This window comes from Ambystoma mexicanum, chromosome 3p (genome assembly GCF_040938575.1).
Source record: "Ambystoma mexicanum isolate Mex_15411 chromosome 3p, UKY_AmexF1_1, whole genome shotgun sequence".
Lineage (NCBI taxonomy): Eukaryota > Metazoa > Chordata > Amphibia > Caudata > Ambystomatidae > Ambystoma > Ambystoma mexicanum.
In genome coordinates this window covers 96,063,417-96,079,415 of record NC_090925.1, presented here as the reverse complement: position 1 = coordinate 96,079,415, position 15,999 = coordinate 96,063,417, and the positions used below count along the sequence as shown (strand labels likewise).

At 45.0% G+C, this 15,999-nt stretch overlaps 1 protein-coding gene across 3 annotated transcripts in view; it reads left to right on the top strand.

The window, feature by feature from the left end:
- The window catches only part of LOC138580127 (putative DBH-like monooxygenase protein 2), a 548,912-nt gene that overhangs the window by 290,229 nt on the left and 242,684 nt on the right, over positions 1 to 15,999 (top strand). For all 3 annotated transcript variants that reach the window (XM_069650422.1, XM_069650425.1, XM_069650423.1), the window contains exon 12: positions 13,283 to 13,388. In XM_069650422.1, coding sequence (XP_069506523.1) covers positions 13,283 to 13,388 — 106 coding nt within the window. The remainder of the gene's footprint in view (positions 1 to 13,282; positions 13,389 to 15,999) is intronic.

Sequence of the window (15,999 nt, the reverse complement as noted above, 5' to 3'; positions counted from 1 at the left end):
TCGGCTCCCTGCCGCTTGCGCCGCCCTTGGCTTCATTCTACTTTTTGGCTCTCTGCCACTTATGCCGCCCTCGGCTTCTTTCTACTTTTCGGCTCCTGGCCGATTGCGCCGCCCTCGGCTTCATTCTAACTTTCGGCTCCCTGCCGCTTTAATCTCACTTGGCTCCATTCTACTTTTCGGCTCCTCGCCTCCTGCGCGGAGTTCGACTCCTCTTACCTTCCGACTTGCTGCATTTCTTCGCCGCTCTTGGCTCTCTGTGCTACCTGGCGCTTTTGTCTTCCGGAATCTTTCTCCACTCTCCTTCCTATCTGGCGTTTGTCAACTTACCTTTTCCATTTCCTTGCCCATTCCTTTATTTTTCTGCCATTCTGTAGTCTTTTTCTTTTTTTCTTCTTCTCAGCATTTTTGTAGTTTGGATTTCACGATAGGGTACAGTTCGAGTGGAGAATCCTTTCCTGCATTTTTCTTCTTGCCATTGGACTCCAATTCTTCCTGGATACTCCTGCAGCTAATCTTCGTTCCTCACGTGGACGTTTGAAACACCTTTCCATTGGACTTCCATCTCGCCATCTGATTCTGCGGTTTCTCCCCCTTCGAGGGTTTCCCAGGGGGTAGCCCCCTGGTTGCACAGAGCACAGTTGTATGGTCTCTGGACTTCCGGGGGGATGCCTCTTACCTCTCCAAGACTACCGCTGAACCCGAAGACCCGTGAGTACCATCATCGGTGAAAGCAAGCATTGTGATGTTTGTAAGAGAAAGCAACGACCAAAAAAGAGTGAACATGGATCAACAAATCTAGCAACTAATGGCAGCAGTCCAAAACCTAAATACCGAAGTGCAGACTTTGCGCAATGAGAACACCATGCTTCGCCAAATGGTACATTCAAGGACAGAACTACCCCCTGGACCTTTACCCATGGGAAAATATGAAGGCAATCCAAAGAGACTTAAGGAATTCATTGACTCTTGTACTGTACAATTTACACTAAAACCAGCCTTTTTCCCTACCGACCGATCTAAGGTTAGTTTTATGATATCTAACCTATCAGGAAATGCTATGGCCTGGGCTACACCACTGGTGACCACAAACACCCAACTCTTAGACTCCCTAGCCGGCTTCACAAATAGCCTGCAGGCCATGTTTGGACGCAGAGAATTAGTGGTCACAGCCCAAGAAAACATTCTTGATTTGAAACAAGGAACAATGGAATTACTGGCTTTCATCACACAATTTAAACAGTTGGCTAACGAGCGGCATGGTCAGATGATGCCCTCCTAACCATATTCAGAAGGAATGTGAATGAAGAATTGAAGGATGAGCTATCTCGAGTTCCTCGTCCACATAACCTAGCGGAAATGATTACTCTTGTCCTACAAATGGATTACTGAATCCAAGAAAGGAACCTAGAAAAGAGAAAAGGAAGGGCAAAGGGAATTCCGCCAACTGTAAAAAGTGAATCAGTCAGGACGTCACGCGCCACTGAGGATGAACCTATGCAAATAGGTAGAACCCGAGGTCCTCTTACTTCAGAGGAGAGGAATAGGAGACGTACTCTGGGGTTGTGCATGTACTGTGGATCTGACAAGCATGTACTTAAGGACTGTAGCTTGGTCCCTCCACGGCGCTGGGAAAACGCCTCCACCCGTTCATAAAGGGAACCATGAATGGGTCCATGTTTCAGAGTTCCCTAAATTGTGTAGCTAATATACCACAGATGGAGGTTCTGCCGATAACAATCCAATTCTAGGATGTTACCATTGAAAAGGTTCAAGATCTTGTAGATTGCGGTGCAGCGGGTCTTTTCATGGATGCCGACTGGGCTTACAAAAACAAGATACCTCATTTATCCAAGACCACCGCCGTACCAGTCGAAGGAGTAGATGGGAAACCGTTATCTTCCGGACCTATAAAAGAGAATACCTCAGTCATTACGATGAAAATATCTACGCACGAAGAAGAGGTAATCTTTGATCTTATCAAGGCAGCACACTACCCCATAATCCTAGGGATTCCGTGGTTGACTAAACATAATCCCTATATCAATTTAAGGCCGGCACTATGTTGTTGGGATCGGAGTACTGTATTTCCTCATGTCTGCCAAGCTGTGCCACGGGAGTACAAACCTCAAACTCACCTGTCACTTCTCAGAAACCATCCTCTGTGGTATTGAACTTAAATATTTTACCAGAATGCTATCATAAGTACCACAAGGTCTTCTCTAACGAGGAATTTAAGGACTTGCCTCCCCACAGAAGAGAAGACTGCAGTATTGATCTGTTACCTGATGCTCAGATCCCTTTTGGGAGAATGTATACTTTGTCTAACCCTGAAAAGGAAGCATTACGGGAATATCTACAAACCAATTTGCGTAATGGGTTTTTAATAGAAACCAAAAGCCCGGCAGGGGCGTCCTTGTTCTTTATACCTAAAAAAGATTGCAAGGAACTCAGGCCCTGTATTGATTATAGAGGGTTAAACAAAGTCACTTACAAAGATCGATACCCTTTGACCCTTAGCCAAGATATCCTTGAAGCCGTAAGGGGTGCTTCCATCTTTACGAAACTGGATTTAAGAGGGGCCTATCATTTAATCCGGATCAAAAGTGGAGACAAATGGAAAACCGCGTTCCGCACACCTTTTGGGCACTACGAATATCACGTGATGCCCTTCAGGTTAGCGAATGCCCCTTCTGTTTTCCAGAGGTTCGTAGACCACTTATTTTCAGACTTGTTACTTCATTCATGAATCGTCTATCTTGATGATATTCTGATCTTCTCCAACAATCTGCACAAACACATAAACCATGTCTCCGAAATTTTACATCGTCTACAAGACAACCATCTCTTTGCCAAATTGGAGAAGTGCTCCTTTCATCAAGACAGTATTCCCTATTTGGGATTTATCCTTTCTGCAGAAGGGGCGTCCATGGACCCCCAAAAGGTACAAGCCATTCTGCAATGGAAGGCCCCGCAAGGAGTAAAGGAGATTCAAAGATTTGTGGGGTTTTCAAATTTCCATAGAAAATATATCCCTAACTTCTCTAAAATAATCAAGCCATTAACTACTCTCCTACAAAAAGGTAAAAGATTCATCTGGAATACGGAGACACAACAAGCATTCGACAAGCTCAAGACAGTCTTCTCAACAGCGCCTATCTTAAGATTACCGGATCAAGCAAGCCATTCATTCTTGAAACCGATGCTTCCCATTCGGCTATTGGAAGTGTATTAAAACAGACTTCCTTAAGTGGCAAAGAACACCCCTTAGCCTACATGTCAAAAACTTTATCCTCCTCAGAACAGAATTACACTGTTCTTGAAAAATAATTACTGGCTATTAAGAAGGCATGCCAAGAGTGGAGACATCTTCTGATTGAAGCAAAATATCCCATCAATATCAGAACCGACCACAGAAACTTGAAGGACCTCCAAAATTCTGAATGTCAAAACAGCCTCCAAGCCCGCTGGGCATATTTTTTTTCTTCCTTTGACTTTGTCATCACACACATCCCAGGAACCAATAATCAATTGGCTGATGCCTTGTCTCGGAGTCACCAATCAGAAGAAGGTTGTATTCAGAAGAAAATATTACCTCAAGCCACTTTTGTTTTTGTAGTCTCCACATTTCTTTAAGAAGTCTGTAGACAAGTACAAAGAGTCAAGGAAATTGATATTCAAAAGTATCAACTCCAGGAAGAACAAGGGCTGTATTATTACAACACTGAACTGTTTGTGCCTACTGATTCTCTTAAACAACAAGTGTTGCACATGTGCCATGACCACAAGATCACAGGTCATCGAGGTATTGCCAACACCCAAGAATTGATCAGTCGCCATTTCTGGTGGCCTTCGTTATCTACCGATGTCAAAGACTATGTTTCTTCTTATGCAATATGTCTTCAAGAAAAGACACTGAGGAAGTTACCAGTAAGAAAGTTGGTCCAACCTCCCATACCCAACCAACCTTGGGAAAGGATTTCTACCGATTTTATTGTAGACCTACCTCCTTCTAACCGCAATACCACCATAATGGTGACCATTGATTCTTTGACAAAGATGGCCCACTTCATTCCCATGGTAAAACTTCCTACAGCCGCCCAAATGGCCTCCTGTTTTCTACAGACTATTTTTCGTTTGCATTGGTTACCCAAGAGCATTATCTCTGACCGGGGACCACAATAAATTTCGGCATTATAGAAAAATGTATGTCAATCCTTAGACATACAATGGAATCTGATACCTGGTTATCATCCACAAACTAATGGTCAGACTGAAAGGCTAAAACAATCTTTGGAGCAATACCTTAGATGCTTTATCTCCGCAACTCAAGACAACTGGAATGAGCTACTTCCCTATGCAGAAATCGCCTACAACAATTCTCAACACTCACCGATCAAGATGTCTCCTTTCTATTGCACTTATGGTTTTCACCCTGTAATAATACCTAACACTTCACCCCGGATAACAAATTCTCCTACTGTTGAAGAATTAGTGGCTAACATTCAATCTGGACATAATCTTGCCCTTACCGTTCTGAAGGATACCCAACAAAAGACCAAGATACAAGCTGACAAGAGAAGAACCCAGGAACCAATTTACCATCAGGGGGATCTTGTTTGGTTATCTTCTAGATACCTCCCAAGGAGACTAATACCTTCCAAATTATCCCCCAAATTCTTTGTTCCTTTTCAAGTATCCTAGGCCATTGGAAAGGTAGTTTATCAGATTCAATTACCTCCATCATGGTCCTGGATACATAATGTGTTTCATGTCACTCAATTAAAGGCTCATGGGTCTGACAGGTTCCACAGGCTAAGAACAATCACTCCTCCTCCAATCGACACACCCAAAGGACCAGAGTATGAGGTGTCAGCCATAGCTGATTCCAGGTACCATCGGGGAACCTTACAATATCTCGTCGATTGGAAGGGCTATGGACCTTCCGATAGAACCTGGGAACCAGCATCCGCTGTGTATTGCCCCTGCCTTAGTGCACAGATTCCATAGGTTTCATCCTTGGAAACCCGGTCCTTCCACCCCACGGGGGGGGCATACTGTCATAAGGAATCCTAGAAGCCTATGGAGACACTGGAAGATGCATAATCCTCGACATGTTCAGTGGAATCCAAGATGGTGCCTGCTCGACAATGTTACCACTAACTAGCATTGCAGGTCTAGTCTTCCATTCACTATGGAGCACGCTTATACCATTCATTCGTACTTAAGCACCAAGAACTGACAGGTAACTGCGTTGCTACTCTACTTCTATGTTTAGCATTGCTCCGTACTTGCTACTTTCTCTCAAACCTTCCCGAGGTTAAACCCTTGCTCGTTCGTAGTTTTTCTCTTTCTGCCTTAGTACGCGGCATCTCGGAGACCTGCCTCTTCTGCCGCCCTCGGCTCCATTCTACTTTTCAGCTCTCTGCCACTTTCGCCACCCTCGGCTTCTTTCTACTTTTTGGCTCCCGGCCGATTGCGTCGCCCTCGGCTTCATTCTAACCTTCGGCTCCCTGCCGCTTTAACCTCACTTGGCTCCATTCTACTTTTCGGCTCCTCGCCTCCTGCGCGGAGTTTGACTCCTCTTACCTTCCGACTTGCTGCATTTCTTCGCCGCCCTTCGCTGTCTGTGCTACCTGGCACTTTTGTCTTCCGGAATCTTTCTCCACTCTCCTTCCTATCTGGCGTTTGTCAACTTACCTTTTCCGTTTCCTTGCTCATTCCTTTATTTTTCTGCCATTCTGTAGTCCTTTCCTTTTTTTCTTCTTCTCAGCCTTTTTGTAGTTTGGATTTCACGATAGGGTACAGTTCCAGTGGATAATCCTTTCCTGCATTTTTCTTCTTGCCATTGGACTTCCTGGATACTCCTGCAACTCCTGCAACTAATCTTCGTTCCTCCACGTGGACATTTGAAACACCTTTCCATTGGACTTCCATCTCGCAATCTGATTCTGGGTTTTCTTCCCCACAAGGGTTTCCTAGGGGATAGCCCTCTGGTTGCACAGAGCACAGTTGTATGGTCTCTAGACTTCTGGGGGGATGCCTCTTACCTCTCCAAGACTACCGCTGAACCCGAAGACTCGTGAGTACCATCATCGGTGAAAGCAAGGATTGTGGTGTTTGTAAGAGTAATGGGGCATTAGGATGAGGAAGTTTAAGATGGGGCTAATGGGGTAGTGGGACGAGAAAGTTTGAGGGGTAATGCAATGAATTATTAATGGAGTACTGGGATGAGGAAGAAGGAGATGCAGATAATTCAATGGATTTCCTAATGGGGCACTGGGACGAGGAAGAGGGAGGCAAAAGAAATGCATTGGATTCTGAATGGAGTATGGGGATGAGGAAGAGTGAGGCAGGGCTAATGGAGGAAGGGGTGAGGAAGAGGGAGGGAGGGCTAATGGGGTACTGGGACTGGGAAGAGTGAGGCAGGGCTAATGGGGTACTGGGACTGGGAAGAGTGAGGCAGGACTAATGGGGGACCAGGAGAAGCAAGAGGGAGACAGGGATAATGTGGGATCTGCCCACAACCTTTCTTGTGGAACACTCATCACAGATTATATTTCCAGGGAAATATTGCGTCCATCTTGAACACAACTCTTTCTCTCAAGCAATAGATGATATGTTCTTAGTGAAATGCCTGAAAAGAAATTCATCAGCAAGAGTATCACTCGCTAGTTTGCCTGGGCTGGATTACTTGTTCAGAATAAACATGGAGGTTGTTTAGCCTTGTGATGTGAAAGGACTTTCACGTGAGATACGGCCTCATGAGTCACAAGCACAAACACTTCACAACACACATTATTTCAACTGCAATGTTATCAGCTCTCTGAAGTACGCAGCTGTCAGCCACTTCTCCATCTGCCCACCATTTAGTTTTACTTTAAAAAAGCCGACATTCCCAGTAATATTTCCTGTTTCCATTCCTTTCAAAAGCGAATTCTCGCAAACATCATAGTTTGCGCTGCATTTTTGCCTTTGAAAAATCCCTGCCTTAGCTTTAAGCAATGAATCATGGGAGATATTTTTGGTGTCAGAGCACTCACTATTTGCCTTTTCAAGGGAAGCACCTTATTCTCTATGGGAAAATGAATGTGCTCGGTGCGAAAAAGCTTTTATTTTATGCTTAATAATTTTTGAACTTTTTGAAGATTATGCACCAACTTTTCCAGTTCACAGGGTCCCTTACCAGAGAATTTGTTATGGAAGTTTCAGCCATATCCATCCAGAGAGTCAAAAGCTATTAGCGATTGAGCCAAAAGCTAGTACACAAAGTCAGTTATTCATAGGTTTCACCTTAATTGAAGGGTGACCACTGGACTAGAAAATGTAAAGTTTTTATTTATATATCAGTAGGATAGTCCGTTTGAGCCAAGTCACACATTCCACAACGCCACCTAGTAGCCATCGCTGGAAGTTCACCTCCAGTTTTGAGCCACAAAAGCATGGCATTGTGGGTATGCAAATTAGCCCAAATGCATACCTTTTCTCCACGACATGTTCTTTCCCTTAGAGGGCAGTGCTATTTTATATATAGCTTAATCAGCCCAAGGCAGACATTTTGCAAGGCTGTCAGGACAACTGCATCCCTGGTTTCACCCCTATTAGGGATCATCACTATACTCCACATCACAAGGTGATCAACGGAGGTCTCAATGTGTAGGTATGGATGCAAAGGTGAAAACACTTTCATTCAAGTTAAACTGGTTCACCATTTCACATAACAATCTTTATTGATCCACCAAACTCTGGCCACAGGGTCATTTTATCACCGGGTGGGAGAAAGAAGTCAAAATTTGTCAGGAATCTTTGCTCGAAGGCACAAAAAAAACTTATTGGAAAATAGATTGTACTGGTCTGGTGTCAGTGCCTTTCACTGGTAGTAACATGGTCTTGTGAATCAAGGAAATAAGTTAATGCCCAGGTTGCATTAGCACAGTTGCTCAACACTGCCCGCATAACACATAACAAATAAACTGTAGAATGGGTGTCTTAAAACAGCCAATTAGGCATGGCATGACCTGGGTCGCCATTTCACATAACAATCTTTATTGATCCACCAAACTCTGGACACAGGGTCATTTTATCACCAGGTGGGAGAAAGAAGTCAAAATTTGTCAGGAATCTTTGCTCGAAGGCACAAAAAAAACTTATTGGAAAATAGATTGTACTCGTCTGGTGTCAGTGCCTTTCACTGGTAGTTACATGGTCTTGTGAATCAAGGAAATAAGTTAATGTCCAGGTTGCATTAGCACAGTTGCTCAACACTGCCCGCATAACACATAACAAATAAACTGTAGAATGGGTGCCTTAAAACAGCCAATTAGGCATGGCATGACCACGTACCAATCAGGGCCAGATAATATGTTATGTTAAAGGATATTTATACTGCACACTATCACCACCAAAGTGGTCTCCTAGCACTCTGGTGGATCTGAAAAGCAAGGGGGTAGGATAGGTTTGTAGGACTTAGCGGGAAAAGCCTCCAGAGTGCTCTGATGTGCTTTTGGCAGCTTCACTTCGGTTTACACTGTGCGCTGAGCGTGGGTGTCATTTTCTGGTCGGTAGCTGTCATGTGCTGTTGTGCTTCGCTATGTGTGCTTAGTTTCGTTGTTGTGGTGTAGTGAGGTGCGTGCGGTTTGCCGTGCAGTATAGATATAGTTGTATTATGTTTAGAATTTGAGGTCTGAGCAGAGGGATGAGATTATTAGAGGGTTTGCCTAGTGGTGGCGCTCCTTCGTACCTTATATGCTGTGGCAACCTGTGATACTCGTCCCATTTAGTGTCTTGTATTGTGGTGCTCAAGGGGGATCGCCCTCCTTTATTCTGTATATGGTTGTGGGTTGTCTTCAGGGCTATTTAGAGACAGCCCCTCCACCCAGTATTCTGGATAATTTATTTCAGCGCCCGTTTTGCCCTTTGGCTATACAGGTTTGCACCTACTACCTCTTTCCTCTGCCTCTTTTGAGGGTGCGTCGGGAGCAGTGGGACCTTTTCTCTGTGCTCTTGATCTTCTTGGTGGTATCTGGGCAATTCATCGAATGGTATAGCATCTAATACCATTCCTTTGAATTATAAGCAACGAAAAGCCATTGCATCAAATATAATTTGATGGCATTATCGAAATGAATGTTAGGGTTAGGGATGCGGGTTCGGGGTTAGGGTTGGGGCTAGGGTTAGATTAAGGGTTACATTGGGGATAGGGTTGGGGGTTAGGGTAAGGGGTTAGGGTTGGGGCTAGGGTTACATTAAATGTTACATGAGGGTTAGGGTTGGGGCTAGGGTTAGATTAAGGGTTACATTAGGGTAAGGGGATATGGTTGGGGCTAGGGTTAGATTAACGGTTACATTAGGGTAAGGGGATATGGTTGGGGCTAGGGTTAGAATAAGGGTTACATTAGGTTAGGGCTATGTTAGGGTTGGGTCTAGGGTTAGTTTAACGGTTACATTAGGGTAAGGGGATATGGTTGGGGCTAGGGTTAGATTAAGGGTTACATTAGGGTTAGGGGTTAGATTAAGGGTTATTTTAGGGTTAGGGTTGGGGTTGGAGGGTGCGGTGGGTGTGGGGGTTGGGGGGGTGGAGGGGAACCCCCCCGAATATACAAAAAAAATATTAAAACGTTACACAGAGCTAGCCAGTGCTGAAACTTCAGCACTAGGCAGCTCCATGTAACATTTTAACATTACAAAAAAATGCTATATTTTACATGTAAAAGTGCATTTCTATTGGAACCAGTCCATTTATATTTTCGATGGACTGGTTTCGATGGAAAGGCACTTTTACTTGTAAAATATGGCCTGTCGATGCTTTTATAGTCAAAGCATCTTTTTCAATGTGTTGGTATTTCGATGCCTCGATTTCAATGCATTGACAATAAACCTTTCTTGGTCCCTGTGGTTTCCTGTTCTGTTGCCACTCAATCTCCTTCAACTCTTAATCCCCTCTGTCTGTGGTTCAGTGTTAAGATGGATTTCTGAACTCTGTCCTGGAGGGGCAGAGGTTCAGAAGGCCAGCCTAGTTTCTTGGAACAGGGTAACCTCTGGACAAGCCAGACCAATCAGGGTAGCGATGGCGGCGGTCAAGACTAGGTCTCAAGAGGGGTGAGGGTGACTGAAAGCCTGCAATGAGCACACAAAGCAAGGGTGCTTACAAATTACTCCAGACAGGTGTTATATTAAAAATATAGACACATTTATTAGAAGGCCTTTGTAACATCGACCATAGTAAAGAATCACGGTAAAACTCCAATAAACCAACACATCACAAGCAATACAATATATATACAAGACCAAGGGGTCTAAGGAATTAGAAGCACGAAATATGCAGACCACCTAGATGGGGAGGAAAACAGGCAGTCCAAGTAATCGTTAGACCCAGTTCGACATCAGAGGCCACCTAACTAGAAGGAAGTCCGAGCTCTACAAAGAGTGGAGCCTTGTGCTCAAAAGTACCTGCACACGCGGGTGCCAACGGGCAAAGGGAGTCTCTTCAGGGAACTCAGGCAGTTCAGAGAGGTGAACAAAACGATGATGAACAGTTCCCCGCTACTCAAGCGCAGCCTCCACTTGTGGGTAGAAGCAGGGCGCGAGTGCGGAAAAGGGTTGCTGTTTACGACAGCGATGGAAAGCCACAGGCTCCTGCGGGAGGGCGACCGGTTAGGGTATTGACTACTCACCGGTCCCTGATGCAGGCAGACCCAGGCTTCTCCGGTTCCGTTTCGGTACTGGCAGGTTCAGATGCGATCAGCAGGATGTCTCGACGCCGTGTAGATTCCGCGACAGCAGGAGTCAGGGTCGAGGGTGTCCCAAATGCAGCGAACACACACAGGTTTGTTACCACAGCAGGGCAACTCGGCAACCGCATGTATTCCGGTCCCAAAGCACACGTCTCACTTCAGACCTGGGAACGTCAAGTGTACGAATCGTGTGAGAGTGCCGAGGAAACAGGATTAGCAGTAAGCCAGACGGCGGTGACCGAGCAAGGTGCCTGTGTAGGCTGGTCAGTCCACTGGATTGCCCAGGGACGCTTCTGAAGGCTTACGTACAGGATTTAGTGAAAATGCCGAGAATAGTTATTCCCACTATTCTAAAGGGTCGAAGCGCCTGTGCAGACCTTCTCGTTTGATCAGAGGCCGAGTGGTCTCGCAGGACGACAGCAGTGCAGGGTGCCAAACCTTCAAGGGGTCACCAGCGATTCCTCGACTCAGCTTCTTAGTTGCAGGATACTTGGCTCCTTATCCTTTGTTCGTGAGAACTCATGAGATCGACCTGGTAGTGGGGTTTTCAGCCTCATCTTATCCAGAGTTCCCTTTGAGCCAAAACGGAGAGGGCCCAATGGGAGATCCACTCACAAACACTCACACCATACGTGGACCTATCACGGACCACACTGGTCCCAGGCATTCAGGACACTGTAGACTCTCTAGCACCCAGGATGTGTATTGGGAACAGACATCCCAGCCCACATCCTGGAGGCACACACAAGGCATGCAAAAGCCCACGAAAGTGTTGTGTTTCGTGGGAAAGTGCATGACCAAATAAGGACTGCCCTGGATCGGCTCGACCTGGGGGAAGGTGAAGGGGCAAGACGGTCAGCGGACAGGACAAAGAACCTCCTGACCCATTTGGGCCAAATGTGGGAAGCACGGCTAACATGGCAAAAAGGGGTTGAAAACACAAAGAAACGATAGCTGCCACCAGTCCCATCCGTGACACACTTGCACATTTCGTGATAAGTCCAGCGAGAGTTTCTAGGGCCATTGGAATGACTAAAGACCCAAGAGCGCGGTAACGTAAGTTACGGTGCACTCTTGTTTCATGTTACTCAAAAGCTGCAACATGAGGAAAGGAATAAGGAAAACGAAGTGTCCCGGTACTGACTGTCTTAAGGGCATGTCAGTTTCCCTGTAAGGCCCCGGTGGAGCGAAAGCCCAGAGGAGTGCGGTGGAAGGCTGCGCTTCTCTGGCAAAGTCTAGATCAGGGTGTAAAACAGCAAAATGTTTGGGGGTTGCCACATGGAAGGAAAATTACCTACAATTATGAAATCTTTCCTTACATTCATTCTAGGTCGCTCCCATCTCCCTCTTTAGACTCTGTTAAGGCCCACCATGTGGACCCGGCTCTACCTACCACTCGGAGGTCTCTCCAACTCCCTGCACTTGTGGTATGCTTTAGTCCTCCGTCTTGTGAGGTACATGTTCATTCCTAGGGCTCTGGGTGTTTCTCAAGGCAACTGGGAAACCATGGCTGCATACCTCATCAATAGAAACCACTGCCAATCCCGAGCACCCCAGCCCTAATTGGAAGAGGTGTAGTATGCATCCACAATGTGGTGGGTTGACCCTGCCACTCTCTTGAAAACATACTTCCGTGCAGCAGCTTGAACTGTACTTTTTTTTGTTTTCATCTGAATTAATCTGGTCTGTCACTTGTGATGATGTCGCACACGCAGTCTCGTGCACCGCCCCCAGCCTCTATGATGCAGGGGTAACCCCACAATCTCCAGAGGAGCCCCTCTCCTCTTCTTCGCCCAACACCCTGCAGTCATGTGGGGGACAACCCTAGCAACCGGCAACCTCACCACCGCCCATGCCCTTACCTTCTCACCTGCCGCCTCTTCTTCCAGATATGTTGCGCGATATCGCTCATGCACTGTTCCTGACAGGCCCCGGTTGAGAAAGGTGGTGTGTTGGGAATAATTGTCCTCTCAAAATGGGCGCTCGGGCACTTTCATAGTGTTGCGCATGCGCCGCGATTTTCTTTTTGAAGCAGGCTAAGGCCCCACTAAATGAAAGTCTTTAAACCCATTGACTCTCCATCCCCACCTTCTAAATTACACCCCCACTGTGCCACCTTCCTTGCGATGTCTATTCAGAGGGCAACCTCAGGGCCAGATTGAGCAGGTGCCTGCTTTATAACACAAAGCATCTGTGCATGCAACAGGGATTCCCTCATTTGCACGGGGCATGCCGCAAGCATATATGCCAACCTCCTTGAATGCGAGCCGATCACTTAGTGGCATGGGTTCTACTGGAGGGGAATTTCAGCACAGTCTGTAATACCAATCTGTGCTCCCTGCAGCTCAAAAAGCACAATGTTCCATTTAGGCAATGGGCACACGTTTGTTCAATGAGTTACTATGTGGTCACTCCTGGTGTTTAATGAGGTAAGAGTTGTCTGCACAGAGGCCATGGGTTACCTGGGCCCTCAATACGCGGTTGTTGATAATGTTGATGGAAGAACATCTGTATCACAATCTCCATAAACAAACCTTGTCTTCTGTTCTTAGCATTTTTAGCTTTTTTCGCAATGTTTCCTGGAGCGAACAGAATATTCAGCTGCTGCAAAAGCGGACAAAAGAAGCGGTTCAGCAATCCTGGGTGATACCCTTTAATGTACGTATTCATATTTTTTTTTATTTTGGCAACAGTAGTGTGTGTGTGACAGTGTGGCTGTTCAGCAAAGAATCCTATTCCTGCAGTAAGCTTTGGCTTGTAGGGCCGTGTGAAGGGTGACAGCACCCTGCTTTCCCTTGCAGGTACCTCAATCGTGACCCTGGGTCAACCTTTAACAAATCTCCAGAACAGATTGAAAAGGTCACAGGATCTCAAATCGCGCGAAATGCAGGCGGTTAGAGTTAGTTCCCGAAACTAGTGCATCCGGGCTTACTGACCTTCAACACGTTGCATATTCAAGTGTAACCTAAGTATGTTCAACAAAGTTAATATGACAACTTGTTGGAAGCATTGTGGATACACATAAAACTACTCTTTGCGGGCATGTGTCTCTTGGGCAGATACGCCCTGGCCACACCGACAACTCCTTGACACATCCCTGGGAATGCGCCCTTTTGCTGTCATGGAAGTAATGTGCAGATGCGCAAGCTATGCAACTGTGCATAGATTTTGCTAAAACGTACACTTTACCCCAGTGATGCATCATACTTGCCAACATTCGGTGACCAAAAAGCTCTAGGATTTATCAAGTTCCAAAAATGGTAATTAGCAAAATGATAACTTCATGGGAAATGACATCACTTGACCTGGTAACATTTCAGGAAATAACATAACATGTGATATGGCTCTGAACCACAAGGTTCTAAGCATAACAGTTTGAAATTAAGTAGCATAGGTATTGATTTAAAATGTGCGCTGTGCAGCGCTCGACTTACAAGCTGTGTTTGCAAGAGCCCTTCCCTTCCCTTGGGGCATACAGAAGTGGTATCCCCTTTTTGCCTTTAACACCAGTTCCTCTGCATCAGCCACTAAGAAGATTTAATAACTTTTCATTGGCCAAATTTTCGCCCACTGAATAAATGCCCACAACTTCCTTTGCCTCGTCTTCAAATCTCTTAATGGTTTTGCCGCCAACTATTTGACGTCTCTCCTCTCCTTTTATTCTCCTTCCCGTCCTCGCCGTTCTGTTGGACTGTCTCGACTTAATGTTCCTTGTGCCCCCTGCGCACAATCCCGCTTTCGATCTTTCCAACTTCTTGCTCCTCTCCACTGGAACCTTCTTCCTCTATCTCTCTGCTCTATTACCTGCTATTCTTTGTTTCACTCTTCTGTTTGATTATACTGGTTGACCCTGAACACAGTTCTCTTTTTCTGATTTTAATGTACTGCTGGTTGTTCTCTGTAAAGCGCTTTGGTTAAAGGCGCTATATAAAGTCAAATAAAATACAAATTCTTATAGATCGCTGCTGGCTGGCTATCTCGTGATACTCTGTGGCAAATAATACCCCCCCCATTTTTCTTTGTCTCCATTAAAATGTATGCACCCCATGGGTGCCTCAGACTGTTTTCCCGCTCCAAGCTCAACAACATTCCAGTCACTTCAGTTTAGATAATCACAAAATATTAACATTACCATCAGCCTTAGTCCTAAACAATTGGATATATGTCGATCTTCGTTAGCCACATATTGCACAGCATAGCCTCTGTCTTCAGGGCCCATAACGCCCGGTATGGCCCTCGCTGCAGGTCTATAAAGCTATACTATAGCCTATGTAATGAGAGGTCAGATCACAGTATGCAAGATCTGTGATATGTCGGATCACTGATCAAGAAGCAAACTCCATGCCAGTAATTTCCTGGGATTACCCTTCTGCACACCAACACCTCGCAGATCTTGAAACCCTAGGCCCACCCAGCTTCACATGAGGGCGGGCGCAATATATTGCAGCTATTTCTATTTTATTTTACTGAATTGGTTGAATTAAATCAACCTTTTACATTTCTATCACAAAGAATCCAAAAAAAGAAAGAAAGAAATATATACAAACAATATAAATTTCAAAGAAAATCAAACATCTTAAATAAATCAGCTTGATTATCAATTAATCACAATCAGCCTTGTTGTACAAGTTTCCCTATATCTTATAGCATTCCATTTCATAAAATATTTAAGCCTAAAATAACTATAATCACAATTCAAAACAAAAGCTCAATTTAACCAGTTCAGCTAAATACCTCTATGTATTTTTTCCCCTGTTTGCGATCTTAATTTCATTATCATTCTCCAGATTAAGGCTATCCAAAAAATGTACAGCAGCCACTTGGATTGGCAGATAAGAGCTATTCAGTATAATTGACCAGCATCGATCCGGTTCCTAATTGCCCAAATATCGACAATGTCTTGAGAAGTGGGTTTTTCTTTTTTCAAATAGGACTGGACATTGGGTTAGTATATGTTTCAAAGTTTCAGGAAAAATTTCTGAATTACAGAAACGGCAATAGCGATCTTGTCTTGTTATTATTTTCCATTTCAAGAGCAGGGCTCGAGTTGGCAGTATATTAAACCGTAGCCGTAAGATTTGAGCGCAATATTTTGGAGAGGGTGATCTACTGAGATATGCTGGTAGTAATCTCATTTTCTTCGGTGGAAAACGGTCAACATCCCCATCAGCATATAGTCGACAAAGCTCACATGTCTTAATTCAATTAGTGCTCTAAATTAGATTTTTTGCCTCATCAGGGTTATTAATTAACATATCAATTGTTACGT